This window comes from Microtus pennsylvanicus, chromosome 7, assembly GCF_037038515.1.
Source record: "Microtus pennsylvanicus isolate mMicPen1 chromosome 7, mMicPen1.hap1, whole genome shotgun sequence".
Classification (NCBI taxonomy): domain Eukaryota; kingdom Metazoa; phylum Chordata; class Mammalia; order Rodentia; family Cricetidae; genus Microtus; species Microtus pennsylvanicus.
The window spans coordinates 3930511-3956286 of NC_134585.1; the positions used below are offsets into that span (position 1 = coordinate 3930511).

A 25776-nucleotide genomic window follows, 5' to 3' on the forward strand; every position below is an offset into this window, starting at 1 on the left:
CGTCTAGAGCTGGGACTTCAGAATTCCCGGGACTCACATCCTAGCATGTGAACTTGGGCAGGTCAGTCCTTGTGCCTCAGTTTCCTCGTGTACAGCACAGGCCTGAAAACTACAGTACCTACCTCACAGGGCTGTGGCGAGAGCAGGGTTAACAGTGTGCAGGGTGTGGGGAGCATGTCTGTCTGTGATAGAGTGGTGGAGGCCTGTGGGACACCCCCACATCCAACCTGGAGAAATGTCTCCAGCACAGCTCTTGGGGACCAGAGCTGACCTTCGAAGACACAGTCCCTGCACAGGGCTGCTGTGGGTGACAGGAGCACCCGCTAGTCCCTCGGAAGGGCTCCCAGCAGCCCCTCATCCAGTGACTACCACCACGTGCCACCCATGTGGACCCAGGACACCCAGCGGAAGACGGCTCTGGCAACAGCGCTGTCAGAGCTCATTTCATGCTCGCTCGCCAGCACTAACGGTGACAGATGTTTAGCGAAATGAAAGCCCATTAATCTGGGTGTCGGATAATCCATTCTTCAATGGCGGAAGCCCTCCAAACAGAGCCCGGCAATTGCCACAGCCCCGCCCAGGTTCTCTCCAGCCTCCTCCTTTCTGGCAGGTGATCCAGGCCCTGGCAGCCCCTCTCAGCTCAGCTGGAGCCCCAGATGCTGGCATGGAGGGGACGGGAAATGCCCCTGAGCCTGGGTTCCGGCCCTAGAGTGCAGCTGACATTCCATCCTTCCGGGAAGACTGCCAGGCCCCCAGATGTGCAGCTGGCACATGTCACCACTAGCCCTGCAGTGCAGGACACAAGCCCACCCTTCTCTCTGAAGCCGTAGGGATCCTGAGGAATAGGGGCCCTCTGTTCTGCCATCTGTCCTGGCCCACAGTGAGATGCTGTGCAGGCCTGCTCCCCTCTTTGGGCTTATGGCCCCACAGGCAAAGTGGGCAGCATTGTGGACTATGTAATATGTGCCCGGAGCCTGTGTGTGCCTTTGCCCCCTCTATAAGACGCACCTAGTGCTGCATACAGTCATTATTTCCTGGCTATTTCCCCTTCTAGCCCAAGAGTCTCCCTGAAGACACAAAGGGGTCCAGAGCGGCTCAGACTAGAGTGAAAGTCACAGAAGATCTGCTCTCTAGCTCCCCGGGGTCCCTAGCCACCTCCAGGTATAGGAATGGCGCCCACCAGGACTCTCCGCTTGCCCCAGGACTCAGATTTCCCCTCCAACCTTGGCGCTGGTCTCTGGCTCCAGCACCGTTTCTGGGGTCCCCTGTGTACAGGTGTATGTGGCTACCAGGAGCAGGTGACTGGTAAGCCCTCCTAGAGAAGCCACACTCGCCTGAGTCGGGGGAAGGAGTGTGGGAGGGACCCAGCCCATAGGGTGTTCTTGAAGGCAGCAGAGTGAGGGACAGCCTGCAGTGTGATCTCACTACCTAACCATCTCCCAGCCTTGGGACCTGTGCCACCATCCTGTTACCAGGCAGGCAGCCGGCCAATACTGCAGCTTCTTTGTGGAGTTCTCTGAAGTCCTGCCAGCCACAGCCACGGGCCCACAGTGGTGAACAGGGTTTCATGGGAGACAAAGCACAGGACTTGGATGTGTGAGCCACAGTCCCCTATCTCTGTGCCAGGGCTCTGAGAGGCCCAGGGGAGCGGAGAAGCTCAACCCACTTTGGGCCTTAACTCAGGATGACCCAGTGGGGACTGGAACCTCCTGTATCCTGGCAACTCTACAGACACACCCTGCCCAAGGCTGACGGAAAGAGAATGACCACTATAGAGGGCACACCATACCTCACAGCCGTTATCCCTGGCTCACCAGAGCAGCCTGGACTGCCTCACATGACACCCAGGGGAGTCATGCACTCTTGCTAACTGTACCTGAACTCACACGCACACCTTACACCCCTTCCCGGCTGCCAGATGTACAAGCATGTAGGTGAAGGAGTGCCCCCAGCACAGCATATACACAAATCCATTCGGACAGCTGCACGGCCACCTCTATGCAACCCCCAGCACCTGCCCCTGTGCACATTCACCATACAGGCAGCTGTGGATCCTCAGCTCACACCAGCACCTGCCCCTGTGCACACTCACCATACAGGCAGCTGTGGATCCTCAGCTCACACCAGCACCTGCCCTGTGTACACACTCACCATACAGACAGGATCCTCAGCTCACACCAGCACCTGCCCCTGTGCACACTCACCATACAGACAGGATCCTCAGCACACACCAGCACCTGCCCCTGTGCACACACCTTCACCATGCAGACAGCTGTGAATCCTCAGCACACACCAGCACCTGCCCCTGTGCACACTCACCATACAGACAGGATCCTCAGCACACACCAGCACCTGCCCCTGTGCACACACTCACCATACAGACAGGATCCTCAGCTCACACCAGCACCTGCCCTGTGTACACACTCACCATACAGACAGGATCCTCAGCTCACACCAGCACCTGCCCCGTGTGCACACACCTTCACCATGCAGACAGCTGTGAATCCTCGGCACACACCAGCACCTGCCCCTACACCAGCACCTGCCCCTGTGCACACTCACCATACAGGCAGCTGTAAATCCCGCAGCTCACACCAGCACCTGCCCCTGTGTACACACTCACCATACAGATAGCTGTGAATCCTCAGCTCACACCAGCACCTGCCCCTACACCAGCACCTGCCCCTGTGCACACTCACCATACAGACAGGATCCTCAGCTCACACCAGCACCTGCCCCTGTGCACACTCACCATACAGACAGGATCCTCAGCTCACATCAGCACCTGCCCTGTGTACACACTCACCATACAGACAGGATCCTCAGCTCACACCAGCACCTGCCCCGTGTGCACACACCTTCACCATGCAGACAGCTGTGAATCCTCAGCACACACCAGCACCTGCCCCTGTGCACACACCTTCACCATACAGACAGCTGTGAATCCTCAGCACACACCAGCACCTGCCCCTACACCAGCACCTGCCCCTGTGCACACTCACCATACAGGCAGCTGTAAATCCCGCAGCTCACACCAGCACCTGCCCCTGTGTACACACTCACCATACAGACAGCTGTGAATCCTCAGCTCACACCAGCACCTGCCCCTGTGCACACTCACCATACAGACAGGATCCTCAGCTCACACCAGCACCTGCCCCGTGTGCACACACCTTCACCATACAGACAGCTGTGAATCCTCAGCACACACCAGCACCTGCCCCTACACCAGCACCTGCCCCGTGTGCACACTCACCAAACAGGCAGCTGTGGATCCTCAGCTCACACCAGCACCTGCCCCTGTGCACACACCTTCACCATACAGGCAGCTGTGAATCCTCAGCTCACACCATGCCCTCAGGACCGTTGGTGGGCCTGTGTACCTCAGACATAGCTCATCTCCTGCTGAGCAGGCACACATGAGAAGGCCATGCTTACATTTGTGCGCTCTCTCTCTCTCTCTCTCTCTCTCTCTCTCTCTCTCTCTCTCTCTCTCTCTCTCTCTCTCTCCCATACTCATTTCATGGCTCCTTGCACCAGGGTATCCCATAGCTCTGGCTTGTCAGAACTTCACACCCATGGCTGCAGAAGCCTCTATGGAGACTGTGTACCAAGTGCAAGGACTTCAAACTCAGTCTCTCCACTCTGACTCCATCTGGAGGCTAGGAGAGGGGCTAGTGTTGGGTAGCATGGCCACACTGGCGAGGGCAGCCTGTAATGTAACTCAGGGTGCAACCCCACCCTGTCTGGATTCTGAAGGGGTTATCTCCGATGGCGACACACCCTAGCAGCTCCTTACAGGTACCAAGAAGTGACCCCTGGAGGGCAGGGGTCCAGGATGGGAGGGCAGGGGTCCAGGATGGGAGGGCAGGGATCCAGGATGGGAGGGCAGGGATCCAGGATGGGAGGGCAGGGATCCAGGATAGGGCTGGCCCCAGTGTCTGAAGGCAGAGGTGTGGCCTCTGGGAGGAGAGGAACTCACTAGGCAGGGGTGAGGGAAAAGGAAGTCTAGCAGCAACCGACCCAGATACCCCTGCCAGACACACAGGAGAGACTCCCAGGGATCACTCCCCTGGTGATGCCAAAAACAATTTCTCAAGCTGCCATCTTCCTTGGGTGTGGGCCCACACCACAAGGGCACCCCATAGAGAAGTTTGGCGTCTGCCTGTACCTGCCCTCAGCATGGGAGATAAAAACCCCAGAGGGGGAAGCCCTGCAACTGAGAGAGAAAACAGAGTGAGGTATAACAGAAGGTGTCACCCGGGGCTGCCTGGGCTCTGGGCTCCTGCTCTCAATCCCCACTCGGCCATGCCCCCTGAGCCCCCACCACCCACCTTGTCGGCCGACTGTGAGGTGCCAAAGAAGATGGGGATGAAGGCCAGCCAGACGATACAGGTGGTGTACATGGTGAAGCCGATGGGCTTGGCCTCGTTGAAGGTCTCGGGCACACCCCGAGTCTTGATGGCATACACGGTACATGTGACCATGAGCAGCATGCTGTAGCCCAGCAGACAGATGAGCGACAGGTCAGAGATGTCACACTTGAGCACACCCCGGGCAAAGCGGGGGTCAAGTGTCCGCTGGTCCTGGAAGTCCACCACCGAATGGGACGGGTCCACCACAAACCACACACAGATGCCCAGCAGCTGCAGGGAGATGAGGCTGAAGGTGATAGCCAGCTGGGAGGCCGGGCTGATGAAGCGTGGCGCGCTGACCGACCGTTTGCCCTGCTCAAAGATGCGGTAAATGCGGTTGGTCTTGGTGAGCAGGGCAGCGTAGCTGATGCTCATGCCGAGCCCCAGGAAGATACGGCGGAGTGAGCAGGTCCCCAGGTCTGGCTCTGCGATCATGAGGAAGGTCGTGGCGTAGCACAGAAAGATGCCCGCCAGCAACACGTAGCTCAGCTCCCGGCCCGAGGCCTTGACGATAGGAGTGTCATTGTAGCGCACAAAAGTGACCACGACAAACAACGTGGCAGCGATGCCCACCACAGCCAGGAAGAGGGGCAGCACGGCCCAGGGCGAGTCCCACTCCAGTTTGATGATGGGTATGGGCTGGCAGCTGGTACGGTTCTCCGTGGGCCGCATGTCATAGGGGCAGGTTTTGCAGGTGTAGCGGTCCACCTGGTACTGGTACCCTGTGCAGGGCTCGCAGTGCCAGCAGCAGGCCATGCCCTTCACTGTCTTCTTCCGCTCACCTGGCTGGCAGGGCAGACTGCAGATGGAGCGCGGCAGCTGCTGGCCACTCCCTGGCCACTGCATCCGCTCTATCTGGCAATGACAGCACCACAGAGCTGGCTTCAGGATATGCTGGCAGCACCCAGACCTTACCCCCGAGATCATCTCTGGTTGCACACCTGGATCGGTCCATCACTGGCCAAACGGTCAGCTTCCTGGACTTCACCAGAGCTGACTGGCTGACAGTTGGAATCAGACAACTTACCCATGTGACCCAGACACCACTAACCTAGCTAGAATTGAAACTCTCAATACTCCTCTGGAGAAACTGAGTCTAGAGAGCCTAGAAGTGACACTCTAGAGTCATACTGAGCATCAGTGCAGGGCAAAGACCCCAAGAGTCCCGGCCTCCAAACCCCGAGGCCTGGAAAGCATGGTGCCCATTTCAACCCGCCTAGACCTCCGCCTGGGTGGAGCCCCTCCCGTGTGGTTCTTATGCCCTGAGCAGAGTGGAAGACAACAGCCTCACGGCTCAGCCCTGAGCTCCCTTCCACCCAGCAACTCCAGAGTCCTGTTCAGTTGAAAGGAGGAGCAGAGGTGTAATCAGCGGCCACTTAAGGAGAGCCCAATGGTTAGCGGTCCTGTACATCCAGCTCAAAATGAAGCTCAGTGCAGGGTTCTGAGGATGCAGTTGTGGCAAGCAAAGGGAGCCACGGGGGTGTGTCACGCCCAGGAGTGTGTCACACTACAGGGGTGTTGTGTGTGTTTGCTGAATGCCCTCTCCTGCGGGAATGTGCCCAGATAGTTGAGGCTCTTCAGAGAGCTCCAGAACTGAGTAGCAGGGAGTAGGGAAGGGCAAGGCATAAAGAAGACCTACATGAAGAGGTTTGCATGGGCTCTGTATATTATGGGATGTATCACTCCAGCAGCCAAAGGGAGCCGTGGGTATGCAGTGGTCCTGAAGGAAAGATGAGGTCCCGGGACGATGATGGATATTCTGGAAAACCCTGGTTCCCAGGAAGAACCTAGGGTCTGCACTATGCCCGGGGGGCTGCGCACCTTTGAGAAAACACTTTGACCCATTGAGCCGCTGCTCTCCACCTGTTCCAAGAGTTGCTGGTATAAAGTCGCCTTGCCTCTTGCCACTCCCAGTGACTCCCACAGGGAGTCCCGTAGGACCTCACTAGGGTAGCTTCCTTCACCTACAGATCCCCTTAGGTAGTCTTGCCACCCTGGTTCTCTCCCTCAGCTCCAGCAAGATTGCCTGCTGTGGCTCCTCTGGCAACCGAAACCTAGTCACCCAGGGAGAAAGCTGGAAAGCCCAGCCCTCATCTTACCTCACCGCTGTGACCCGGTCCCTTCCTTAGATCAGGGGCAGAACAGGCAGCAGGAGGGTGCCAAGCTGGGACTTGGAAACAGACAGACCGGCAGGGAGGGAAGAGGGGACCTCCAGAACTATACACACAGCTACCCAGCCTTCAAGTTCCAGAGCTACCAGCCTCTCAGGAAGATTCACACCGTTAGAACGGCAGTACAGAGATGCGCACGCGCCAAACTGCCACTGTGAACAGGCCTGGCTGCCTCTGTCCTCTGAACAAAGCACGCCCGATCCTCCTGCTCTCCGTCCAACCCTGGAGAACCATGTTCCAAGAACAGGCTCTGTCCCTCCAAGCCACGTGACCTCCCTAGGGCCATACCCTGAGACATTTGCTCCAGCTGTGAAGGCTCTGGGGTGTGGAATGAGGGGGTCTGTGCTGGGCAGCTCGTTGCCTTGAGAGGATACCTGGAGGAGACTGTAAAGTATCATGCTCTGCCCTCTGGAAACGCGCTTCCTGCAGTGCAGAGACGAAGCCCCAGACAACTCACTACAACAATAAAACTCCAAATAAAACAAAACTGTCTCATTGCTGGGGGTATCACCCCAAGGGTACCTCTTGGGTAAAATGGCTGCCTTCTAGTGAGGTCTTGGCAGCCAAGGACTCACTCTCAGATAGCTTGGTGTCAGCCAGTGACCTCTGACCCTGCCAGGCGCCTGCAGTCTGCCCCCATGCTCCCTCCCTGTCCTCAGGCTTACTCTGAGGTGCAGGTGGTCAGTCCAGGAGCCGATGACTTTGTACTCAGCTGAGCCATTGCGCAGTTGGTACTGGTAGATGTCATAACGTCCTGGTGCGTCTCCGTTCTCATTGAAGGTTACGGGGTTCCCTGCGATGCCTGCATGGAAGGACTTTGCTGAGCCTTCACCCTGATGCAAAGACAGAGGCGTCTCCGGGAAGACACCCGCCCAGAACATCTGCAGAGACCGCCATTCCCACCCTCATGAGCCCAGACCTCTATACCCTGCAGCTGCAAGGCCCAGACCACCCCAGAGACAAGTAGTGTCCCGCTCCAGGCCCCCACCTGAGAAATTGACGTTCCGGATGTACTTAAGCAGCTGGGTACCATCCACGGGGTCCATGCGAGGGCAGAGTCCTACGCGGCCAGGACACAGTTCACGATGCATGGCGTGCAGTGCGTGGCCCATGGCATACACCGCGTCAATCACAAACTGCACCTTCCCCTCCTGCTCGTAGGCTGAGTCCTGCCCGATGCGTTCTCGGTCTGCGAAGGAACACCATGCCGGGCACCTGTGAGGCCCTCTGAGCTCAGCACAGCAGTGGGACCCTGAGCATGGCCTGGGCTGGGCACAGCCAGGTCTCCCCATGGCTGCTTCATCACCACGTGTATAAGGAGAAAGTGCACCAATGAAGCTCAGAAAGTGACCTCAGAGGGTAAAAGGGTGAGTCCACGGCCTACACTGTACCCATTAGGCCCCAGAACAGCCAGGACAAGCCCCTTGATCCCGCCATCTTCAGTAGGCAGCCCTGTAGCATGTGCTAACCCTCTCTCAGCTGACCGGGATCACCAAGAAAACAGTCACCCCACAGGCTTGGGAGCAGCCAGGACAGGAGCTGGGTCTCTTCCGAGGGCCGTGGTATCCCAGAAGCAGCTCTCCGTGGGCTGCCACTCCAGACCACGACACCCTCTTCCTAAGACACAAACAAAGGAGGCCCAAAGAGGCTAAATCTGGCTTCCTGGTGCCCTCAATGTCTTCCTGTTACTTGACACCAGGTGTCACAGCCCTGCAATGCTTCCCAGTTCAGTCACGGCCTTCCCAGCAGCGGCCTGAGGGAACCCCCAGTAGCCATGTCACCACTGATTGAAGCGCCCCACCTCCTCCACATATCCCCCCGGGGTAGGGTACCATCCTCCCAGAAAAACAGCTGCCATCTTCATCAGGCCAGCTGTGCCTGCATCAGTAGCTCCTCACAGCTGGATCCCATCACGGAAGGAAGGGACTTGAGGGTCACTGGACCTCGCCCCACTGGACCTCGCCTGACTCTGTAACCACTTCTCCCAGCCACTTGAACACAGTTCTTCCCTAATTACATGTGGCCTTGGATAACAAGGAGGTTCTAGAGCATCCAAGCTGAGGGACATGGATAGAGGGAGGCTCCATCTCTGTGGCCACAGAGGAGCTGTCATTCAAAGTGCAGACCTTCCAGTGTAGCTACTGTGAGGCCACCCACACGCCTGCCTGTAACCTCTGTCCCATTCTCTCATCAGTCTCCCAGGTGAGCTGCGGGAGACTCAGACTTGGCTGTGACTGGGACCTTACCAGGAGGCAGTAGGGGGGAGTTACACATTCCTGGAAAGGCTTCTTACAACACTCCCCTGTGTGGCAGTCCAGACTCTTTTTCGGCAGCCGTGTGAAAGCCCTCGAGCCTCCAGAGGTCAGTGGGTCTGCCAACCCTGCTGAAGCCGTGAGGGGACGAGGCCCAGGCAAGTGGCCAAACAGTGTCACCTAGGCAAGAGTGGCCAGGATGGGGGCTTCTGAAGCAGCAGCTCCTGGCCTGGGCTCTGTGTGGTGGTGATGATCATAAAAACTATGCCTTCCAGGATCTGCTGAGCTTGCCTGAGTCAGAGGCTATGCTGGGCCCTGTATGTGCCTGGCTTCGTGGATCAGCTCCTGAGTATTATGTTTTTAACATTTATTTATTTTATGTGTATGAGCTTTTGGTCTGCATATATGCACGGGCACCATGTGCACACCAATGGAGGTCAGCAGGGCATTGGATCCCCTGAAGCCACAGTTATACATGGCTGTGTGGGTCCTGGGAATTGACCTGGGTCCTCTGGAGGAGCAATGAGTGCTCTTAACCACTAAGCCATCTCTCCAGCCCCCTTCTCTCTTTGTGACATTTTTTTGAATTACATTTATTATTTATTATATGTGTGAACTCATATACCACAGCCCACATGTGGAGGTCGGAGAACAGCTTGGAGGGGTCAGCTCTGTTTGTACCATGTGGGTCTTGGGATTGAATCCAGGATACCACAGTCCCTCTGCAATGGAGAGACTAAGGCACAGAAACACTGGGCGACAGGCAGGGTCCTAGCGGGAGCTAGATGCATGCGTTCTAACCCCAGGCCTCTCCCCAGTGCTGGGTATGGGAAGGAAGCAGCAGAAGGCTGAAAAGAGGGTCCAGGGCCTCAGAGGTGTTGGTAGGAGAAGGGAGAAAGTAGACAGGGACTCCAGAAAGCCCAGGGAGCTGGAAAGCCATAGCCCTGCACACTGCCTAGCCATGGAGCGAAACAAGGGCACCGGCTGGGTCTTAGCCACACTCCCAGATTCTGCCCAAGGACATGGAGAGCATGCACAGAGGCCCCATGGGCTGGATTACCATTCAGCCCCCACTGTCTAGGAACTCTGGAGGTCACCATGTCCATCCCCCTGCCCATGGCACCTCAGAACCAGACCTGGGGTAGGGAGAGCTCAGTGCCATTTCTAGTGTGTACCCCACTATCCAATTCCCTCACACCAGTAAGGCATTTACGGTCCCCTAAATCCTGGAGGTGGGGCTGATGGGCCATGGCACCTGTCACTAGTGGCTGGCTGGTCACTTAGACTGCTGGCCAGGACTATCCTTGGCTCGGCCAGGGTACGTATTCATTGGTTGAGAGTGGACACTGGAGATGCCAGCAGCAATAGCCTGGGGCAGGGGAGCGGCTGGTTGCCTGCCTCTACCCTCTTGCCACGAGAAAGAAAACAGAGGTCAGGAGAGGCATGCTCCTGCCACGCAGACAGGGTGGGGTCTCTGGGCGCCGTGGCGAGTATCCCGATCTTCAGAGCCAGCCTGTACCTCCTCCCACCACACTGCCCCATGCCTCCTCTGAGCCCCACTGTCTAATCTGCTGTTCTGTCAGTTCCGGGTCAAGACACAAACAGCTGGAGCAGCAGAAAGCGGATCCTCCAGTTTGCCCATCCCATCTTCCTGTCAGAGCCCCCACCACGGGGTGCTGAGAGGCCAGGAGAGAACACAGCAGCAGAAGACGGGGGCTGGGCTCCGTTCCCAAAATTCTCTCCTAGAACCAGCTCAACATCCCAGCCAAGACCCCCTCCTGGTACCCCACACCCAGGCCCTGAACCCCATTCCCTCGCAGTCCCCCGCCACCTTCACTCAGGGCACACTCAGTAAGAAGTCCGTTATTGGGCAAGGATCAGAATGCAGCAGGAGGCAGCAGCAGAAAATGTGGCTCCAAGGCCAGCAGCCCCTCTGGAGCAATATCCCTGACCTCTCCCGGCCCTGGCTCCCCCTGGAACCTTTCCACAGAATCATGACGGAGCACTGGCTCCGGGGCCACTCTGTGCTTCCTCTGGGGTCATAGGTCTCTGGGGAAAGGGATGCTAAGGACGCAGACACCCTCCAGGAGCTGTCTCCGCAGGGGTGCTGTGGAAGGGCTCCATGCAGACTCATGCCCAGCCCTCCTGACTCTCCAACTGGCAGTATCACAGGGCTGGCCACCGACGCCTCAACGTGCTAGCCCAGCTACAAATGACACAAATTAAGATGGCCATCCGAGAGTACCCAGGCTGTGAGGGCCTTCTCATCTCTCTCTTCTGTGTCTCTCCCTCTCTCCTTCCTTTTCCTTCCCTTCCCAGCCTTGGACTCCTGGCCTGTACCCCACAGAAGGTAATAATGACCGGCTAAAGTGCCCTTCAGTGGGGTGGTGATCTGAACCTCTTGCTCCACGGGCCCCCCCATACCGCTCTCTCTTCCTGCCCCAGGCCCAGACCATCCTCGTGTCTAGCCAGGCCAGAGACAACATTAGGGCCCCGTCAGCAGGTCTAGAGCAGGGAGGTGGCAGGGGAAAAGGGAATCAGTGTCCCCTCTCTCACAGATGCACAGAAGCCCAGGCCCAGCAGGAGCCTCGCAGCTCTGGGAGGAGGTGAGGCATGCGTGCAAAGAGCCACAGGAGGAAATAAATTCCAGACACATGGCGCAGTGACAGCAGCAACAGTTTGAAGATGTCCTAATTGTGTCCCGGGGCACCGTAAGGCAGAGATGCATTTGGCTCAGCCACGGGTGACAGGCAGCGGGGAAGGTGGGGAGGATTTTCTCTCTCAAAGCCCTGAGCGGTGGTTACTGCAGAGACCGCAGCCTTTGTCGCCAGGTTGTAAATTGTAATCGGAATGAGTTTTCAAGGTTGAAATAATCAGAGTCCACAGCTCCTCTCTACTCCCCCACGTGAGCCCACCCTGCCACTATCCTGAGTGTCATTCCTGTAGACACTTTCAGGATCGAGCCAGTTCCCTCGCCAGCCAGATCCACACGTTTGTATACACACACACACACACACACAAGGACATTCAAATAAACACACTTGCAATACACACACGAGTCTCCTCGCTCTGGGCAGAACCACCCCATAAGGAGGTGTGGACGAGACTCACTTCCGTGTCCTCTTCAGCCCTCCCAGGCTGAGCAGGCTTTAGACCTGACTCCACGCCCGCCCGTTGTTTATGTTTTTGTTTGGTTAGTTAGGTTTTGTTTGATTTTTGGGATAGGGTTATACTCTACAGCTCAAGATAGTCTCCAGGGTGATCCTCCTGCCTCAGCCTTCCAAGTGCTGAAATCACAGCTGTACTCCACCATGCCAGGCAGGAGCAGGTGTTTCATAGCTGACTCCAGGAAAGTGCGAAGAACTGGAAGCACGCGGGGGGGGGGGGGAGGGGGGGTGGACGGACACACGGGACAGAAACCAAGTGTTGGGGGATGGGGGATGTGTCTCCCTGGGAACCTCCAGGACATTGCAGGTGAGGGGGCCTGCTGAAGCTGGCTGAGTTCAGTGGGTGTCGCACAGCCTCCAGAGTCATACCTTTGAGGCCACTCCCTCCCAGGGTTCCTTCATTTTCTGGCAGCCCCTCCCCCTTCCCCTAACCTCCTGCTCACTCAGATGCCCACAGCAGTGTATGCTGACACCTCCCTGGGATCCTAGACCAAGCTCCGGCCTGTCCTTGGCCCACTCCTCCTCCATCCTGCCCCTCCATTGCCTGCTGAGGGCCAACCTCACCTTCTTGTCCTCTTCCTGGTCTGAAGTCCTTGCACAGGTTCCGCAGTGACAATGAAAAATTGCTGGAAACCTGACCCGTGCTCACCACTGTTGTGCCGTCCCTCCTGTGTTACAGCCAACCTCCTTGCCATCTCCACCGTCCACCCAGCAGCCTCCTTCCCTGGGAGCAGGCAGCAGGTTGAAGACCCTTGGATTGGCTAGGCTTTGCTCCCTAGCCTTCCCTCTCTAGTCTTGCTCTGCTTCAGCCCTCTAGGAGAGGCTCTCATGAGTCCATCTCAGGTCCCCTGCACACACACACCGCCCCCTGCACACACACACCGCCCTCTGCACACACACACCGTCCCCTGTACACACACACCGTCCTCTGCACACACACACCGTCCTCTGCACACACACACCGTCCTCTGCACACACACACACACCGTCCTCTGCACACACACACCGTCCTCTGCACACACACACCGTCCTCTGCACACACACACACCGTCCTCTGCACACACACACCGTCCTCTGCACACACACACCGTCCTCTGCACACACACACCGTCCTCTGCACACACACACACACACCGTCCTCTGCACACACACACACACCGTCCTCTGCACACACACACCGTCCTCTGCACACACACACCGTCCTCTGCACACACACACCGTCCTCTGCACACACACACCGTCCTCTGCACACACACACACACCGTCCTCTGCACACACACACCGTCCTCTGCACACACACACCGTCCTCTGCACACACACACCGTCCTCTGCACACACACACACCGTCCTCTGCACACACACACCGTCCTCTGCACACACACACCGTCCTCTGCACACACACACACACCGTCCTCTGCACACACACACCGTCCTCTGCACACACACACCGTCCTCTGCACACACACACCGTCCTCTGCACACACACACCGTCCTCTGCACACACCGTCCTCTGCACACACACACCGTCCTCTGCACACACACACCGTCCTCTGTACACACACACACACCGTCCTCTGCACACACACACCGTCCTCTGCACACACACACTGTCCTCTGCACACACACACCGTCCTCTGCACACACACACCGTCCTCTGCACACACACACCGTCCTCTGCACACACACACCGTCCTCTGCACACACACACACACACCGTCCTCTGCACACACACACACACCGTCCTCTGCACACACACACCGCCCTCTGCACACACACACCGTCCTCTGCACACACACACCGTCCTCTGCACACACACACCGTCCTCTGTACACACACACCGTCCTCTGCACACACACACCGTCCTCTGCACACACACACACCGTCCTCTGCACACACACACACCGTCCTCTGCACACACACACCGTCCTCTGCACACACACACCGTCCTCTGCACACACACACCGTCCTCTGCACACACACACCGTCCTTTGCACACACACACACCGTCCTCTGCACACACACACCGTACTCTGCACACACACACCGTCCTCTGCACACACACACACACCGTCCTCTGCACACACACACCGTCCTCTGCACACACACACCGTCCTCTGCACACACACACCGTCCTCTGCACATACACACCGTCCTCTGCACACACACACCGTCCTCTGCACACACACACACACACACACACACACCGTCCTCTGCACACACACACCGTCCTCTGCACACACACACCGTCCTCTGCACACACACACCGTCCTCTGCACACACACACACACCGTCCTCTGCACACACACACACACCGTCCTCTGCACACACACACCGTCCTCTGCACACACACACCGTCCTCTGCACACACACACACACACACACACCGTCCTCTGCACACACACACCGTCCTCTGCACACACACACCGTCCTCTGCACACACACACCGTCCTCTGCACACACACACACACCGTCCTCTGCACACACACACCGTCCTCTGCACACACACACCGTCCTCTGCACACACACACCGTCCTCTGCACACACACACCGTCCTCTGCACACACACACACACCGTCCTCTGCACACACACACCGTCCCCTGTACACACACACCGTCCTCTGCACACACACACCGTCCTCTGCACACACACACACACACCGTCCTCTGCACACACACACACACCGTCCTCTGCACACACACACCGTCCTCTGCACACACACACCGTCCTCTGCACACACACATACACCGTCCTCTGCACACACACACCGTCCTCTGCACACACACACACACCGTCCTCTGCACACACACACCGTCCTCTGCACACACACACCGTCCTCTGCACACACACACCGTCCTCTGCACACACACACCGTCCTCTGCACACACACACCGTCCTCTGCACACACACACCGTCCTCTGCACACACACACACCGTCCTCTGCATACACACACCGTCCTCTGCACACACACACACACCGTCCTCTGCACACACACACACACCGTCCTCTGCACACACACACCGTCCTCTGCACACACACACCGTCCTCTGCACACACACACCGTCCTCTGCACACACACACACACCGTCCTCTGCACACACACACCGTCCTCTGCACACACACACCGCCCTCTGCACACACCGCACCCTGCACACACTGCCCTCCACCTGACCTGGGTGCTCTCTGCTCTCCACACACTGCTCTCTTGACCGTCCAAGTTATCTAGGTTCCAGGAGCTCCCAGCTTCCCTACAGTGTCCCCCAGGACCAGTTCTCTCCTCTCTGGAGCTGTCAGACTATACCACTCTCCTGGCCAGACTGCCAGAACATTCTGAGGCAGGTTTGCTCAATGAGCACAGGCTAGGCAGAGTCAGCCTCTCTCCCTCTCTCCCTGTCGTGTGTGTGTGTGTGTGTGTGTATGCATGTGCGTGTATGTATATGTCCTATGTGTGTGTCGAGGACCAGCTTCATCAAGTATACCACTTACCAGGGTTGAAGCAAAAATAGGCTCATATTTTTAGGTCTCCACATGTGTGTGTGTGTGTGTGTGTGTGTGTGTGTGTGTGTGTGTGTGTGTGTAGGCCAGAGGTCAACTTCAGATGTCATTCCTCAGAAGCCATTCACATAGGGATTTTTATTTTTGTTTCTGTTTTGAGGTAGGGTCTCTCACCAGCCCAGATTTATTGCGTGGGCTAGGCTGACTGGTCACCGAGCTCAGAGATCTGTCTGTGTCCCTGTCCCTAGAACAGAATCACAGGCACACACACATCCACACATCGGGCTTGGTAAGCTCAGTTGCTTATGCTTGCAAGGCAAGTGCTTTCTGACTTAGCTGTCTCGCAGCCACAGAGCCAGCCTCTAAATAAAAGCCAGCGATTTCCGGGCCGCATAACCCAGAGAAAGGCTTGCGCATGCTCCGGTCACCAAACACCTGACAGTCTGAACAACTACTAGTTCGTAATGGGTGCAAGGTGGCACATAGTAGGTGTTCCCAAAACACTGTCCTTCCTCACTTTTCCCAAAAGGAAGACTTCCTTGGTCCCTCCATGGAGAAGAGGTAGGAAGATCCTAAAGAAGCCTAAGGCAGGACATCTCTAGAGCCCTAGGTCCAAATCCCAGCTCTGTCATTACCACCTGTACGACCGTAGGCCAGTAAGTGCTTACCTCACCCGGCCTCAGGTTCCTCATCTGTAAAGTGGGTTGCCTTAAAGATCCTAGGACAGATCTTGATGCGTGGGTGAATGCAGTTTAAGCTGTTGGGATAGCTGTGCTACTGTCGTGGCTGCAGCTAGCACAATGGGTAACCAGCGCCTCCCTACACAGCCCCTGCCATCCCATCCCGCCCTCCCTCTCCGGACTTCCAGCCCCTGGGAGCAGCCAACAGTAAATTTTTCCGATCTCCTCATAAACCGAGCCTTCCTCCGCTCAGCCATCACCTGGTTGGCAGCGCTGTCAAAAAGACGGATGCCACATCTGCTTTGTTTATGACTTTAATTCCCAAGCCTGCTCAGTGAGCTCCTGGGGAGGGGCTGGGCACAGAGGAGGCAGGTGGCAGGCACTGCCCTCCTGGGCCTGACAGCCTCAGACTGCTCCTCTCTGTGACCTGTCTCAGTCAGTGTGGGCAGCCCACGGGCCAACAGCAAGCCAGCTCCCATCGTCCCAGTGAGGTTGTGAGGGAGGGCCAATCCCGTCCCAGGGCTCTGGAGGCTGAGCAGGGTGGCAGAATGCCAGTTACAAATGAGGACCTGTTCAAGGTCACGCTGGCAAGCGGCGGCAGCGAGACACACACCCGGGTCTCCAGCTCCCACAGCTGTACTGGGAGAAACCCATGCACTCGGGTGCCTTCCTCATCTGCATTCACATACCTGTACCCATCACTGCAGCCAGCCCTCCGTGCACCCTCGAACGATGCTGAGACCTCTGAGCCCCCCAGGTAGCCCCACCACTTAACAGACCCCAGGAAATGAGCACTGCTTTTCTCTGGCCTCCAAGGACCCAGGGCCAGGTTCCACGGTCCCCAGCATGGCCTGTCTTGCTGCCTCTTCTCCTCTTTCCTATCCCTAACAAAGCTGTTCCAGAGGAAGCCACCTTCGGACCACTGCAAGGAGCAGAGCAGTGCCATAAGGGAAAGGGCTGGAAGCCAGGCTCCAACGCAGTGGGAAGGTGCACACGCAAGTCCCACCAGGCGCCTGGCTGTTTGGATGAAGATGAAAGAGGCCCTGGAGTTAGGGGGGAAAGAGGGAGTGTGGAGTAGGGTATGGCGCCTACTTCAGCTCCAAGGCCATGATACTTAGAGTCAAACTGCATCCAGCCAACTCTACCACCATAATGCTTGGGAGGGACCTCAGTTTTCTCTTCTATGAAATGGGTTCTAGGCCTGAGACAGCCTAAATCACCCGCCCTCAGGATGGCATCTTCTACAGCAGAACAATCTGTACCGACAGACTCGGGGGATAGGCAGGTCTTCCACTGGCTGCTGTCCCTCCATGGCATCCTATCCATCCGCTTGTGCCTACACCAAGGACTGCCTCCCTCCTCCCCCTCCTCGCCACAAAGCCCCTGGTGTCTGCAGAGAACAACTGGGGGATTTAAAACCCTGGTGTTCCGGGTAGTGTGGTTCCAGTAGTAGGGAGGTGGGAGCAGGAGGATCACTGTAAATCTGAGACCACGGGCTACAAAGTGAGACTCAAAAACAAACAAACCAGGCCTGGTGGCATGTGCCTACAGTCCTAGCGCTTGAGAGGTGGAGGCAGGAGGGTCAAGAGTCCAAGGTCACCCTCAACTACACCAAGACTTTGAGACCAACCTAAGCTGTAAGAGACTGTGTGAACAAGATAGACGCTCTCGGGACAGGGTGCCCGACTGCCCCACGGAGTCAAGGACGAGCATTCATGAGTTTCCCCCAGGTCGTTGCCTGTGCACTAAGCTGTAAATCCAATGCCCCGCCCCAAGTCCCCATTTTAGGCACCAAGGGAGCTTTAAAAGCCACTCCCATCCGTGATGGGGACCTCAGCACTCCCCAGGTGGCTCTAATGCACAGCCAGGCTGCAAAGCTTCGGCTTTCCAGCTCAGAGAGCCTCCATTAGCGCCCTCCCTTCCTCCTGCAGACCCCCCTGGGCTGCTCACGTCAGCCCCATTTCTCAGAGGAGCAATCCAAGGCCAGAGGGTCGCAGAGCTGTCCCCAGGCACCCTGCAGAGCTCCACACGCTCAGAAGGCCTCTGTCTGCTCCATCAGGCAGCGAAGGATCTGGGACTGCACCTGGGCACTGCCTCAGACGTGTTCAGTCTGAAGCTGAGTCTGAATCCCCACAGACAGGAGGGGACTCCAGAGATCCCTGGTCCTCACCTAAATGATGGGGCAGGACACCCCAACTGTCCATCCCACCCCACTTCCAGGCATGCCTACCCCCCCTGGGAACTGGCTCTGGGAAGCCATGATTAGGGTGTCCACACAATGTTCCCACCCCAGAGGGACACAGGCAGCAAGTGGACAGGACATATGATCCACCTGCTCATGAAGGCTCAGCCTCCATCACTAGACATGTGCGTCTCTGTATGTATGTGTGTGCGCACGTGTTTGTGGGGAGGGGCACACATGCACATGTGTGTGCAGAGGTCAGATGACAGCCTTGGGGTCACTGCACGGGTACCTTTCACCTTTTGTTTGCAAGCTGTGCAGAAAGCTAGGGACCACCTCCTCCCACATCCCCGTGCCCCCCCCCGTCTCTCCATCCCTGGGATAACAAGTGCAGGCCATGCCTGGCTTTTCTTTTTATTTGGTTTTATGGTTTAGTTTTATGTGTATGAGTGTTTTGCCTGCGTGTCTGTGCACCATGTACATGTAGTACTGATGGAAGCCAGAAGAGGGCATCGGATGCCCTGGAACTGGAAGTACTGATAATTGTGAGCCGCCCTATAGGTGCTGGGAACAGAACCTGGGTCCTCTGCAAGAGCAGTAAACGCTCTTCACTGCTGAGCCAGTGAGCAGTAGGGATCAGAACTCAAGTCCTCACATCTGCGGGGCGAATGCTTTACCCACGGAGCCATCGCCCCAGCCCTATACGTCCGTACTTGCACGGCCTCTGTGATTCCTGCCTGACACTTCTGTGCAACCTTTCACACTGCTTGTTCTCTCTGAGTCTCCATAGCCTCTTTTACACTTGGAATGGAAGGGTTTCTAGAGTTGGGAGGGTGAAATGAAATCCTGTCAATCAGAAGCCTAACGTGCAGAAGCATGAGAAACAGACTCATGAAACTCCACACGAGACCCACACACACCCCAGCTCAGGCCCACCACTCGTGCACATGCATAGTTACACACACTGCCCCCCCGACACACCCACACACATGTTCTGCAGACTGTGACCCCAAGAGGACCGCACTGCCCAGTGGCTGCTCGTCCCTGTGGGCTGCAGCCACCAGAGGGCAGCATATTTCTCATGCTCCCGACCCCCACTCCACCACTTCATGTAGCCCCCCCCCACCTAGGGAACCTCAATCTCCAAAGATTCCTTGAGGCGCATCTCCACCCGCATCTCCCGCACTAGCTGCCCAGGACACTCCAGAGGCCATAAGACAGAAGCCTTTACCCTCGGTGAGGTACCACATGAATATAGCACCCAGAACCCCAGGTCACACAGGGGGCTCCGGCCGCTGAGCTGCTCAAATCCAGAGCTCTCAGGACCTGGGTCCAGATGCACATGAAGCAAGGGCCAGGCTGCAGTCTCGGGGTGGAGAGCTTCAGGCCTTGGTTCAAACCCTGCCTTGGCCCTTGGCACCTGTGGGAACTAAGATCCCTTTCTCAGACCTCCCCCCACGTGACCCCTTTGGGGCTCAGTTTTCCCCATGGTGCTCCCTGTGGCTGTGAAGGGCGGCTGCCCTCCCCCACAGCTCTTCCTGATCCTTTTCGAATGGATTTTGTTTCTACAGCGCATCTCCCTCTGACCCAGCCCATGATTTATTTATCTTGTTTATCGTCTGTCTCTCCATTAGAATGAAAACTCCATGAGGATTCAGACGCTTTTGTTCTCCATCCTCCATAAGAACAGGCCCAAGCGGTCCGTGAGCAAGCCCAGCGCTTGCTGAGTGATCGGTGAAGCCCCTGGCGGGCGGGTCGGGGGTGCCCGGTGCTGAGTGGCAGGCATGGAACCGGCTGTGCAGGTCAGTCCAGCACAATGAATCCCAAGGCAGTGAGACACCTCTGTGAGACCTGGGGGCCAACCTCCTCCAGCTCTGCCCTCCGAGGGAACACAGTGCAGGCCTCGCACTCTGAGCTCTCAGAGCCACCGTGGACTGCGCCCTACTCTGGCTATAGCCCCGTTCCTTCAGCCCCTACCAATTCCACTCTCAGGCCTCGCCCATCGCACGTCCACACGGGAGGGGCAGCCTCCGAGTACCAGTCCTTAAGCCTCACTAGTTAGGCTCTTGACTCTTCTGGATTTGGCCAGAGAACAGGGTTGGTGCCACACGATTGGCTGGAGTTCGGGAGCCTAGCATCTATCTGGCCTCGCAGCCAGCAGGCACTGCCGCCACTCCCACAGGACCCCACCCCACCCCCACAGTCCCCACCTTCTGCAGGCTCCGCCTCCCACAGGCCCCCCCCCACAGTCCCCACCTTCTGCAGGCTCTGCTTCCCACGGGGCCCCGCCCCTGCAGTCCCCACTCCCACGGTCCCACGTTCTGCCGACACAGCCCCACCACAGGTGCGTGCTCACTGGTACACTTCTTGAGGTGGCTTCCCTTCTTGAGCGCATGGCGGCTCAGCTTGCAGTGGAAGTTGTCCTCCCAAAACTCGGCAAACCAGATGTTGCGCCTGTTGTTGTCCAGCGTGCGGCTGGAGAAGTATCGGTCGAACCCTGGCGGGGAATGGGGGTGTCAGGGCCTCCTCCCTGCCCTCCACACACACACCCAGGCAAGCAGATAACCGGGACCAGGAAGGAAAAGAAGCATCCTCTGACCTGGGACCCAGACAAAGCTAAAAAAATAAAAACAAAAACAGACACGGCATAGTTTTGTGCCATGCAAAATGAAAAGAGCTGGGTTAGGACCTGGGGAGCACATATAATTTAGGGCCACAGCGTGCATGGCAGAGATGCCCTCACGGGTCAGGCCCAGCCTGGGCACATGGAGGAAAATGTGGCCGGAGAAGGCAGGGGGTCACTTAGAGCAAACAAGACCAGGTTGCCTCCTCCGACTAGACCATCCCCATTGCCGACAAAAACTGCGGGCTTCTCTCGCCTTCTGCAAGCTGCCCAGCTCCCTTCCTGTTCAGGCAGCTCTACTTTGGGGATGGCACTGGTAGGGCAGTGCCCTCTCCCTCTGCCCAGAGACCCTCTAGGCTCATCCCATCGGGGATCCCAATGGAACTCAGGGGACTGTCTGAGTTACGAGAGACAGAGGGAAATGTAGTCTGGCCTGTGATGGGGCTGGGCAATTCTTTGTTGGGTGGACTATTATGGGATGTTTAATAGCACGGCTGGCCTCCACCCACCAGACTCCAGGAGCATCACCCAATTACTATGACAACCAATCATATCTCCAGAGGAGAACCAGCAGCCAGGTATGGTGGCGCACACCTTTAATCCTAGCACTAGGGAGGCAGAGGCAAGTGGATCTCTCTGAATTCAAAACCAGTTTGGTCTGCCTAGTGAGTCCCAGGACATCCAGGGCTACTTAATGAGACCCTGTCTCAAAAAAAAAAAAAAAAAAAAAAAAAAAAAAAAAGAACAGATGAGAACCAGTGTCCTTAAAATGTTCCCAACGTCCCAGACAGAAAGGGTACTTAAGTCTTGGGTTCAAATCCCAGTTCTTTGAGTCAATGGCAGAGCCACAGGGAGGCCAAATGAGGACCTGGCAGAGGCCGGCATCTGTCGCACGGCACCGGTTAGTCGTTTTGTGCTCATCATGGCTCAGTGTGACTGAGGGGGTGTGGAATTTTCCACTGCCTGTGCTGGCTGGGCCTCAAGGTGAAGAGAGGACACTCTATGTGACCTTCGGCAAGTGATGGAGAGGCAGATGAGAGGCTGGCTCCTGAGGTCCTTTCCAGGCCTGTCACCTCAACACTGGTTTTCACCGAGTAGAACAAAGGTAACCCTTCATGAGATGGGGTGCTACCAAATCAGGCTACCACCAGGACGCCGACCTCATGCCCCACACCCTGCAAGACTCCGGCCAGAGAGCTTTATTCCTACCCGAGATGATTGTGGCTTTCGCCCCAGAAGAAGGGGTGTGGGCAAGGCAGAAAGGAAGGGAGGCTTCACCCAAACATGCTGTCACGCAGACCTCTCCTGCAGAGCCCTCTCCAAGACAGGGGAAGGGTCCCAGATAGGAGAGGGATGGGTCAGACAGGCTAGGGACTCTGTCATGACCACATGCCTGGCTTATCCCACAACCCAAAGCAGCTAAGAAGCCACAGAGACAACCCGGGCCTGCTCTCCAGTTCCGTCATGCTAGAGGCCTCTGCATGCAAGCGGTTACAGGCCAATGAAGAGGTAGACAAGACAGGGGACAGAAGAGCATGGGAGTGGACAGGAAGCCATGAGGGAGGACGGGGGGGGGGGCATCATCTCCACCTGCTGGGCCTACCTCGGACAGACATCCTCTTGGGGAGGATGGTGACAGCACCCTCGGCCACCTCCTCCAGGCGCAGCACGGGAGCGCTCTTGGAGCCCCAGCTGTCAGAGCCCATCCAGAAGAAGTGGCCAGTCTGGTTGGCCCTGCGCGCTGCTTCCAGCACCCTCCTGTGGGGACACAGCAGCCCAGCCCAGGTATGTACGGCTGCCCAGCTGCCCCATTCTCCATGCCTATCTCCCAGGCTGTATCTGGACCCTCCATCCACACTCTAGAGCCCAGAACCCATGCCTGCTCCTACTCCCAGCCACAGAGGATACCCCACGCACAACCTAAGCTCACCCCCAGACTGTACCCTCGTCCCTCGCCCCTCGCCCCGGGCTCACAATCACTGCTGCCTGCCAGTGCTCCAGGCCTGGAGTCCCCAGCTCTTTGGCCTATGCCTATCTACGTGACTACAGTGACCTTTCTCATCCAGTAGGCTCATCCGTGAGCCTACATCTGGCTCTGCAAAGACCACCCGTGTGTCCCCAAATCTATGTCTGCCCCTACTTGGAACCCTACTTGGGTTCCAGATGACATCTGTGGAACCCCTATCCTCTCAGAGGCAGGCTCTCCGGCATCAGGCCACCCCACAGCACGGCTCTCTTTCACATGGATACCACAAGGTTCTCGTCCATCCGGCCCTCCTCCGCCAGAGGTCAGACCCTTCCAGGACTGCTCCAGTGCTCTCAGCCCTAACCGCTGCTCTTCCGGGAGGGGAGAGGGGGGAACTGATCAAGGGTCACAGCCCAAGCCCATCACAGGGCTGAGGAGACCAATGGCACTCCACTGGTCTTGAACTGGGTCTCTCTCGAGTCCAGCTCTTCAGAGGGAAGAAGAGGAGCGGGTAAAAGTCCCTTGACCTCACTCTCTTAGAGAGGAGTTGGGAACTCTCCTGTGGGAGACAAGGACCCCAGATACTGCTTGTACAGGCCCAGGGTCCTGGGGTGCGAGGTCTAGGCATGCAGAAGTCTAGGGGAGAGCATGAACTGGACTTCTAGAGGGAAATATTCTCCCCAAGCCCTGGAACCTGCTGCCAAGCCAGCCCATTGTCACCCAAGGTCCCTGCTCTCATCTCTGCCAAGTCTTGGCCCCTTAGCAGGCCACCACCCACCTTGGGCCACCACTAATGGCAGATGGGGCAGGCACATGGAATCTCAGCCACAGTCCTGTTAATGCTTCCTGAGTCTGAGAAGCCAAGGGGAGTAAGGCTCTCATTCCACACCCAGGCCATCACCTGCGTCTATTTTTACCTCAATCCGCTTCTGAAAACACCGTGGATTTCCAGAAACAGCCTGCCTCCTGCCAGGCTGCCCATGTGGCTCGGCAGAGTCCCATCCAGCCCCACCCCAGGCACAAGGACCCGGACCATCACCCTTCTTCCCAATGGGGGGCTTCTCTGAACTCAGAAGCAGGGGTCCCCAAGTGGAATGCGCAGCAAGAGGCAGGGCTGGCTCTAGGGGTGTCGGAGAGGAGCCAGGGGGCAAAGGGAAGACTCAGAGAAGCCTGCGGTCACTAAGCAACCATTGCCCTCAGGGCATGGAGAGCTCTGGCACCAATATCTGGGGGACTTGTGTGCTTTGAAGAGGTTCATAGTGCCTGCCTCTGTCCCAGAGGGTTCCACGTGAGACCATATCTGCCTGGAAGCCGTGTCTGAGTGGGTCCTTTCTCCCCCATTCCTGCATTGTTCCAGGGTCTTCTGTGTTGCTGCAAATCAGGGCTCCGGGCAGAGTATAGGGATGGGTTGGAAGGGGGAAGTAGGGCCAGCATTGACCTTAGGGGGCTCCAGGAGAGGGTCACTGAGCCTGGGGCTCACTTTCCTCTGTGAAATCAGGCCTACCTCTTCCCCCAGTTCTGTTCATAAGCAGGGTTCTCTCTCAAAGGTGAACCGCAGGGACCTGACAGGGGTTTCTAGAAGCGGAGGTCAAGTGAGAAGCGAGAGGAAAGGAGGGAAGCTGGGAAGGGTCCGCAGGGACAGTCGGTAGAGGGCCCTTGGGCTGGTGACCTCTGACCCCTGTGCAGGCGTGGAGGATACACGGAGGGACTGGCAGGGTCTCCACAGTCCTTGTGCTTAGAGTCACCAATTCTGGGGTCTAGGAAGGAGCCCGCCTACCACAGTGAGAGCAAGAGATTAGGGAACTTGGCTGAGGTCACACCTCCAGCAGGTGAATTAGGACTACGGAGCATGTCTCAAGTCCACGAGGCGACAGCCTCTCCCCTAAGTGTCCCACTGGACACTTGGCTGGCAGGATGGATGTGGGAAACAGAGAGGGGAAGGGTTCTAGCCTGGGGGTCCAACCGCTCTGATTCACCCTGTGCCCCTTCCATCTTCCTGGAGGGACATGCCTGGGCTTCTATCTGCCGTGGCCACCCTACCTGATGTCATCCTCGTTAGCAAAGATGATGATGGCCCTGGCATTGGATGTTTCCAGGAGGCGTTTGATGATCTTGTCAAACTCCCCGGTCTTGGGTTCCCGAGGAATCTTCACCGACTGGGCGATGCACACGCCTCCTGTGGAGAGGCCCCACCCATCAGCCTAAGTGACCAAGTCTGAGATCCCCACTTCTCCAACACAGCCCAGGAAACTGACTCCCAGAGACCCACATCACGGTCACAAACACCAACCAGAGAGTGAATGCAGACCCTGGGTGGAACATGTAAGTACGCTGAGCCTCGGTGTCCCTGGTGGAGACTAGCAAGAGCCATACCGCCTATGTGCAACCTTGTTCTTACCAGTTAATGCTGGGTCACCTCAAGGCAGTCGCTCAGCCTCTCTGCATCTCAAAGATTACATTTATAAAGTGGAGATTAGAAGGCGACCTAGTTCACTGGCTTCTTGTGGAACCTGTGAGTCAGCGTGAGCAAACCCGCTGTCTCTTGCCCAGCAAGGACCTGGAAGCATTGGCTATTTTTATCAGTATCACCTGAGAAGGTTCTTTGAAGGCTTGAGTCTGAGAATAGCCACCCTGGTCATTGGTGTCCCCGCACCCATGTCTGCACACTTCCTATCCCTGTCCCAGAGACCCTGCACCCCACAGGTCCTGGGGCAGGGCTGCATGTGCGGCTGCTGGGGTGGGCCAGGGTGAACACAGTGTCCCAGGATACACCCAGCTTTGTGGCCAGCGGACACCAGGGAGCACTTTGAAGTCAGTTCCCAGAGG

The 25776-nt window shown here is 57.2% G+C and overlaps 1 protein-coding gene across 2 annotated transcripts in view; it reads right to left on the minus strand.

Annotated features, from left to right (window-relative positions):
* Positions 1 to 25776, minus strand: part of Grm4 (glutamate metabotropic receptor 4) — a 76476-nt gene that overhangs the window by 6023 nt on the left and 44677 nt on the right. Inside the window, exons 3-8 of one of the 2 annotated variants that reach the window (XM_075979653.1) lie at positions 24991 to 25126; positions 22588 to 22742; positions 20718 to 20858; positions 7575 to 7775; positions 7252 to 7388; positions 4335 to 5270 (exon numbers count right to left, since the gene is read on the minus strand). In XM_075979653.1, the coding sequence (XP_075835768.1) occupies positions 4335 to 5270; positions 7252 to 7388; positions 7575 to 7775; positions 20718 to 20858; positions 22588 to 22742; positions 24991 to 25126 (1706 nt within the window). The remainder of the gene's footprint in view (positions 1 to 4334; positions 5271 to 7251; positions 7389 to 7574; positions 7776 to 20717; positions 20859 to 22587; positions 22743 to 24990; positions 25127 to 25776) is intronic. The other variant, XM_075979654.1, reaches the window with a different exon arrangement.